The sequence below is a fragment of the Coffea arabica genome, chromosome 1c (genome assembly GCF_036785885.1).
Source record: "Coffea arabica cultivar ET-39 chromosome 1c, Coffea Arabica ET-39 HiFi, whole genome shotgun sequence".
NCBI lineage: Eukaryota > Viridiplantae > Streptophyta > Magnoliopsida > Gentianales > Rubiaceae > Coffea > Coffea arabica.
In genome coordinates, this window is record NC_092310.1 from 39828953 (window position 1) to 39837084 (window position 8132).

Consider the following 8132-nt stretch of genomic DNA (forward strand, 5'->3'; position numbering starts at 1 on the left):
TTTGTCCCAGCCTCTATTAACATACTCCCTAGTAGCTGCAATATTGCATCAAGATTTGCATCACAGGACATGCTTGGGTTGCACCCTTTGACAGTTTGACCTCCTTCCCAAGGTCTACCACTAATAAGTTGCAATTCCATGACCACTTATATTAACTTTTTTTTATGGTTTCTAAAATAGAATAGACACTGATTGAAAAATAAAGAAATAATGACATTAATGCATGGTGAAAACTTGACAAATTCATATATCGTGAGTCATGTTTTGGCCAACACCATATGACGAAACTTTATTTTATGATGGTGGGTGGTGACCTTTAACAAGAGATAATTTCAGTAACCTTCCTTGATATTTTTTATAATATCACTTAGCATCCTTTAGGTTTCAAAATTTTACTTACCTCTCTTGGATTGATAATTTTTATAACATTTTAACCGCTTTTGGAGGAAATGCAAGAAAGATAAAATTTTTGTTCCAATACCACCCTTATGTTATCATACTTATGAAGCTTACAACAATAATAAAAAATAAAATAATGTTAACAAGTAAAAAGATGAAAATATGAGCAAGTATAAATGCAGTAACGAGTAATTTTATAGATATATAATAACTATTACTTAGTATGATGAATGACTTTTTTTTTAAGAAAAAGAGAATATTCCTAGATATATATTTGGTCATTAGATTTTTTAATTCTTACTTCTTTATATATATTTTTTATAAGTAAGATTTATATTACAAACCATGGGCATAAAGAGATTATTTTAATTTTGGATTAATTACATTTACCTCCCCTGAAGTATAACCAAACTACCAATCAAACCCTGAGGTTTGGTCAAATAACAAATATACCCCTATCACTAACTTCTGTTAAATGTCTGTGACGGAATGAGTAAAATGATTACATACCCAAAATAGTTGAAACTGCCTGTCTTACAAAACATCGTGTACCTTCTTTTCTTTGTTATTTTTTTTCCAATTTTCTAGAACCCTCAAAGGTAACAACAATGGCAACAGGAATGTTTGGGCTGCTGTTGCTGCATCCATCATCAGCCATATGCGCCTGCCACCGTCGCCAATCGCCGACTCCAGCTTCTTCATCTTTTTTTTGTGTGGGTTGCCATTCTTGACACAAACTCAACCAAAATTCACTGCATAACTGTTCAAATAGGCCTACATGTGAGACTGCTCTGTCTCGCCTTTCCCATCGGAAGCAAAGACCAAGTTCCACACTTTTGCAGTAAATCACTTCTCAACGGGTATAACATGAACAAGTCAAATGAACCAAATTTGGCTACTTCCATCTTTCAGAAAGCAAGTTCTAACCTCAAAATTGAAAAACGAAAGAAAAATAAAATTTTAAAAATTGCAAGTGAAGATTAATCACCAGCTATTCCATTACCTTCTTCAAAACCCATTTCCTATCGCTCACCAAATTTAACACAAGCCTTTTTCCTATCCCTTACCAAATTTAAGACAAGCCTTTCAAATGATATGAAGGACAAACTTCCAAATCTCAATTTACAAAAAACTGGAAAAAAAAATTCCAAATCTAGTAGCCAAGACATTTTGAAGATAATAGTTTCACTTGTGTATCTAAGCAAATACCAAATGATTTCTCTAGACATCGTCTACCAATTCTGGTGCAAATCCAGCACTATAATGTCCGTATCTTCATATGTTCTTAATGGCTTAACCAAAGAAGAAATAAAAAATTGGATGGAAGAGGAAAAGGCAACGGCTTTGGTTTAGAAAGATGGATGAGGAGAAAAGATGAAGGAATTAGAATATGCGATGGAATTGACGGCAAAGAAGGGTTAATGGTTGGAAGCAATTTAACATGCAATTTTGGTGGAGATGCAAACACCGAAGTTGCAGGCTTGAAAGGGAGTCTACCACACTACTTTTTTTTTTCCTTTTTCTTTTTATTATTTTGAGGTGAATTCTTATTTTATTCAATTTGTTGGTTTATTTTTTTTATGTAAAACATAAAATGCCTCTAGAAGGGCATTTTGGGATTGCCGCACTAATTTTTTGCTAACCATACCAGCTTCACTAACGAGTAGAGCTGCATACGAATCGAGCCACTCGCGAGCCGCTCAAGTCAAAGCTCGACTCGAGTTCGGTCAAACTCGAACTCGAGTCGAACTCGAGCGGCTCGTTTAGTAAGCGAGTCGAACTCGAGCCAACTGAGATTAAGATCGTTAGCTCGTCGATCCGCTCGTCGAGCCATATGAAATTACAAAAATACCCCTATTTGTATAACTAATTACTAAGTTGGAACTTGGAATTCAAGCATCAGAGGGCTGAGGTTCAGACTTCAGAGTCTTCAGAGCAAAAGTTGCTTCTCCCGATGTCCCGCGTCTCTCTTTCGTCTTTCCTTCACAATTTCTCAAACAAACCCTAGCCACCACCGCCACGAGTGCACCACAGCCACCATCGCCACCGCCACCACAGCAGCCACCACCACGTTGTAAAGTTAATCGTCTGCAATTCGACTTCTTCTCCTCAGCCCAACTGTATTCAGACCCATCGCCATCAAAATAACACCTGGCGGCTCTCCTCGGCCCAACTGTATTCTTAACGAGTAACGACTGCTAACAGTCCTTCCTTTCGCGCCGCTCGTCCTTCATTTCCCACCTCGGATCCAGATTATAACAAAAAAGCCCTCAATTTGATTTCCAATTTAAGGTTGGTTCGGCGTTCTCCTAATTCGTACGTTGGACCCAGGATTTCATTTGGGTCGTAGCTTCACTTGTTCAATTAAAGAATTTGTAAGTAGATTATTTTCTCTCGTCTGAAGTTTGCTGCTTCCCTCTAGTTAGCAAGTACAAAATCAATCTTGATGCATGCTGATGAATACAATAAAACCGATAACTTGATGCATGCTGATGGTTAAAGTGGCAGAGTAGAAAAATGGCCTGCTTTATTGGTATCTCTGCACCATCTGCGGTTTCTTGACTTTGAATATCATGTTCTTTTAGGTGAAAATTGTGCCGGCTTAGTTATGTTGGAAATAAAAAAATATGCGGAAGAGAATCATATCTACAGATACATCTCTTTTAAAGATTGGCTTTGTTATTTAATTAGGGGATGGTAATAATTTATCTGACTTGAATTGCGTAATACTAGCAGGGATCTTATATTTTTGGGGGCAGCTAATAAATCTCCTTAATGTGACTGAAGATCAATCAATCGACAACCACTTTTTTCCAGAGTGTCATATTAAATTGCATCTCTTAAAATGATGAAATACTAGTTGAATAGGAAATCATTTCCATATATCTCTTGGTCCAGTTATGGAAACAAAGAGACATGATTGGTGGGTTGATGTAAAATAACATGTCATTGAGGTCAGTGGTGTCCAACTAATCAATAATTTGGAATGTCTAGAATTTGATAGGACTTGGGACCTCCTTACTTGGTTGGATTTGAGGTGGTATTGGAATTTTGCCTCATCAAGAATTTTGTTTTCATTGTTTGTCCTTTCTTCTGGTTATGAGAGTTACGAACAGAAATTCCTAGACAATTCAAGCTTTTATATTCTGCTTTTTTGGTGCTCTTCTTCTTGTAATTGTATTTGTGTCCACCTTGTTGATTGTTATCAGCTCCATTTGTCTTGATTTTATGTGTTGCGTTAAAGAAAGCTTCTTTTAAATGTAGTTTAGATTCTAAAACTTTTAACTAGTAATTGCTAGCCTTGAAGCTGTCATAGTTTGAAACTCTCTATTAGCTGTCATACTGGTGGCATTAGTCCAGTTGTTTGGATATCAAAAGGCTATAAAACTGTGGTCATCCTAGAGTCTGATCATTAATCATTTGGAGTACAAGAAGTCCAGTAGAATTCCATATATTTCTCAGTCAACCGTCATTACTTAATTTAGTTTTATGGATATCATTTTCTTACCACAAAAATTGATGAAATGAACAATTTTTTTGGTTCTCTTTTCTTAAAATGCCATTGACTGGAATCATTTCAGAAGAGACAATGATAGTAACTTTTAAGTCATCCAAGTTTGGGCTGTTTTTTTCCAGGTGGGAACTTCAACAGATTAAGTGCTTTTTTCTAGGCTAGTTTTTGCACATTTTTCTTGGCTGATATTTTCTGCTTGGGATGATTTAATATAAAAAATTTGATAGAATTAAAAACCACAAGCTCGTTAGTTCTATGTGTTTTATAGTATTGAATGTTTGAGAGTAAAAGATGGCTGTCTAATCATGTTTTATTATTTTCCTTTGTCAATAGTTGAATCATAATATGGATAAGTCTGCGGAAGATGCGTCTTCACAGCTAGGTAGAACAGGTGGGAATTCCACTAATCCTGTGAATATCATTGACACAAAGGGTGGAAACGACAACGAGGAAGAGCTGGAATACTCTCTTGGCGACGAAGAATTAGGAAGTGAAGAGGAGCAGTTAGAAGGCGATACACAAGCTCCTGTTCAAACTTCAAACCAAGATGCTATTGAAGGTGATACTCTAGATGCTTTTAAAAAGAAAAAAAGAGCCAGAAAATCTGAAGCATGGGATGATTTCGAAGATGTGGAAGTTGGGCCTCAAAAAACAATTTACTCAGAGTGTAGGCATTGTCAGTCTAGATTCAAAAAGACGAAGACCGGTACAACTTCAAGTTTGTTAAGGCATCGGAAAAATTGTTCTAAACGATTGGAGAAACTCAAAATAGTAGAGGCACGTCAGCAAAAACTCAATTTTCCAGTTGCTGATTCTAGCTCAAATGCTCATTCCCTCCTTCATACTGGCAAGTTTGACATGGCTGCCATGAGACAAAGCGCAGCTGAGTGGGTGCTTATGCATGAGCATCCCTTTTCAATTGTGGAGGAAGATGGCTTCAACTTAATGATGAAAAAGGGGATGCCTGAATGGCAAAAAATCAGCCAGACTATCAACAAGAAAGATTGTCTTTCCGTGTATGAAAGAGAGGAGCAGAAATTGAAGCATTTGTTAAGTAAAGTCAAGAAAATCAGCTTGACCACAGACCTTTGGAAGTCCAAGAACCAAAAAATTGAATATATGGCTATAACTGGACATTGGATTGACACCCAGTGGAGATTACAAAAACGGGTCCTCAACTTTGTGCATGTTCCCCCTCCACGTCCGGGTATTGCCATTGTAGATGCTATTTACAAATGCATGTTGGATTGGGGCATTGAGACCAAACTTTATACAGTGTCAGTTGATAACGCGTCAAATAATGACACCGCACTACGATGTTTGAAGGACACCTTCTCGAGAAACAAGTGCTTGTTGGCCAAAGGAAAGTTATTCCATGTGAGGTGTTGTGCTCACATACTTAACCTAATGGTTCAAGATGGTCTTAGTGAAATTCAAGAAATAATTCATGACATAAGGGCAAGTGTAGAGTTTGTAAAGAAAACTAAAGGGAGGCAATTGATCTTTGGTGAAATTGTACACCAGCTGCGATTGCCTGAAAAAGTGCTGATTTATGACTGCAAAACAAGGTGGAATTCGACCTATGAGATGCTAGCTTGTGCTATCAAGTTCTATGAGGTGTTCCCGAGATTCAAAGACAGAGAGCCAAACTATACTTTTTGTCCTTCCACAGAAGATTGGGAAAAGGTAAAAAAGGTGTGCAGTATTTTAGGAGTTTTTTGGAATGCAACTCATATAATATCTGGGAGTGATTATCCGACAGCTAATTTATATTTAAATGAAGTTTGTCGGATAAAAACGCTTCTAGATAGCAAAGCAAATGATGAAGACAACTTTATTCAATTAATGGTTTGGAAGATGAAGATGAAATTTGACAAGTATTGGGGTGAGTGTAATCTGATGATGTCTATAGCAGCTATCTTGGATCCCAGGCTCAAGATGCGAGTTATCAACTACTGCTTTCCATTGATATATCCTCCGCATGAAGTGCAAGCGAATATAAACAAAGTTCGGCAAGCATTGTATGATCTATATGCCGAGTATGTGGAGGTGCATGTTTCAAGTTCAAGAGATTCTGGAGCAAGCTGTCAAATAGTGACAAATGATCCAGTTAGCAAGAGTAGCAGTAGTTCATCCTCTACAATGACACACGTTACTGGAATGTGTGAATTTCTATCTCATATTACTACTGTGGAACCCGTTCAACAGGAGAAGAATGAGCTGGATATCTACTTTGAAGATGGCCTTTTCACTGCTACGGAGAAGTCGAGCCTGGATATTGTCAACTTAGATGCTTTGAAATGGTGGAAAAACACAACAAAATACAAGATTTTGCCTTAGATGGCTGCTGATATTTTAGCTATTCCTGTTAGCACCGTAGCTTCGGAAGCGACATTTAGTGCTGAAACTAGAGTACTTGACTCCTACCGTGCTTCTTTAGCTCCAGAAACTGTAGAAATGTTGATGTGTGCTGGGGATTGGTGTCGTAAGCTACACGGGGTGAAGAAAAGGGATAAGGTAATTATGTTGCAAATTACTATTTCTTCTATTACAATATGTTTTATAGTTAGATTAATCTTGGTCTTTATTATTTTTTTTACTTTGCAGAAAATGAAGTCAGCACAAGAGATTTCATTGCATATTCCTTGAACTTTTTCATGTTTTAGGTAATCTATGTTCTTAGTTTTTTGGCTATTGGTCTCTTTATTCATTTGGCTGCTGGTTTCTTTATATGTGTATATGATCTATTTGGTGGCTGGTTTCATTGCAACTAAAATGGAAGTTATTTGGCTGCTTTAGTTCCCTTTTTTCAGATGATTTTTAGCTTTTGTTTAATTTATTGTTTGGGCTATTCATTAGTTGAATTCTGGGCAGGATTTTTAGCTGCTGTTTTTGTAGATTGTCTAAAACTTTGTGACTTTTTGCGCTTCAGACTGGGCCCTCCACGTCCGGGCATTGCCATTGCCATTGCCATTGCAAACTTATCTGGGTTCAATATGTTTCTGTTGCTGATCAGAGGAAGAGAAGAACTTCGTGACTTCAATGATTATCCTTTTTTATGTGGCATGTATTTTCTTATCCTTTTCTTTCTTTTAGACAACGTGTAAATGAGAAAATATACATTGGGGTATTGATGATTAAAGTAACTGGCTTTCGTTTCTGGGTTTTGTTTAAATGGTTGAATTGTCAATTCTACTGTAATGAGCTTCTTGGAATGGTGGGGTTTTAGTTGTCTTGTGACTTAGTTGAGACTCGGATGATTGGTGATTTCTGCACTCTTTTGTATGATTGCGTTGGATAAGGTGGCAATGTGACTGTAAACTGATGTGAGTTTCACCTTGGATTAGAAATGTGCTTCAAATTGAGGGATGGGAACGGAATTTCAGAGTCAGTTTATTTTGATATCAAATTGTCTTTCATTTGTATTGATGCAGCTCCTGAGGAAGTGTGAAGGATCTTAAATGTGTTAATGTATATGCCTAATGGGATTTTGTTCCTTCATTTCTCCGTTCCTTCAATTCCTATGTTTTCTTTTTTGTTCTTGTATGATCCTGATGATGTACAATTTGTTATTAGTGACTCTGTTTAAAACTTAAACTAGGAGACGGAGTAGAAGCCTAAGATCTAATTCCAAAAATTCGAGCTCACGATTCGAGCTGCTCACGAGTCAAAAATTCAAGCTCACGATTCGAGATGCTCGCGAGCCCGAAATCGAGCTTCAGCTCGCGAGCCATATCGAGTCGAGCTCGAGCCTAGTATTTTTTAGTCGAGTCGAGTTCAAGCTCAATTCTTTAGACTCGTCGAGCTCGAGTTCGAACTCGAGCCCATCTATTTTTAAGTCGAGCTCGGTTCGATAAGTCCAAAACTCGACTCGACTCGTCTCGTTTGCAGCCCTACTAACGAGTAACGACTCGAGACGGTAGGGATGCTTTTGATAAAGTTTTGCTCAGTCAAAGGGTTTGATTGTTATTTTGTCAAACCTCAAGGTTTGATTGGTAATCTGGTCAAATCTCGGGGGAGCTAAATATAATTAATCCTTTAATTTTCAGTATAATTTAAACTTCATCACGTGTTAAAACATATTTCCTAAAAAATTTCTTGATTTCCTTATATAGCTGTTCAACAAAAAATTTTAAGGTGTTAACTACTTACCACCCTCAGTCAAAATTAATTAGTTGGGTGTGTGTGTGTCTTGTTCTGTTTTCGGAAAAAAGTTAAC

At 37.2% G+C, this 8132-nt stretch overlaps 1 protein-coding gene across 2 annotated transcripts; it reads left to right on the forward strand.

The window, feature by feature from the left end:
• Window positions 1-2306: 2306 nt before the first annotated feature.
• On the forward strand, window positions 2307-7128 carry LOC113739466 (zinc finger BED domain-containing protein RICESLEEPER 2-like). 2 transcript variants are annotated; one of them, XM_027266690.2, is made up of 4 exons: window positions 2307-2774; window positions 4247-6430; window positions 6521-6579; window positions 6846-7128. In XM_027266690.2, the coding sequence occupies exon 2, from the start codon at window positions 4259-4261 to the stop codon at window positions 6251-6253; it is 1995 nt and encodes a 664-aa protein (XP_027122491.2). In that variant the 5' UTR covers window positions 2307-2774; window positions 4247-4258; the 3' UTR covers window positions 6254-6430; window positions 6521-6579; window positions 6846-7128. The 2 variants fall into 2 exon arrangements, with proteins under 2 accessions (XP_027122491.2, XP_071921623.1); XM_072065522.1 differs by having other exon boundaries at window positions 2307-2691.
• The last annotated feature ends 1004 nt before the right edge of the window (window positions 7129-8132 follow it).

Coding starts and splice junctions, on each gene's coding strand:
- LOC113739466 (XM_027266690.2), top strand. CDS start 4,259: ATGGATAAGTCTGCGGAAGATGCGTCTTCACAGCTAGGTAGAACAGGT.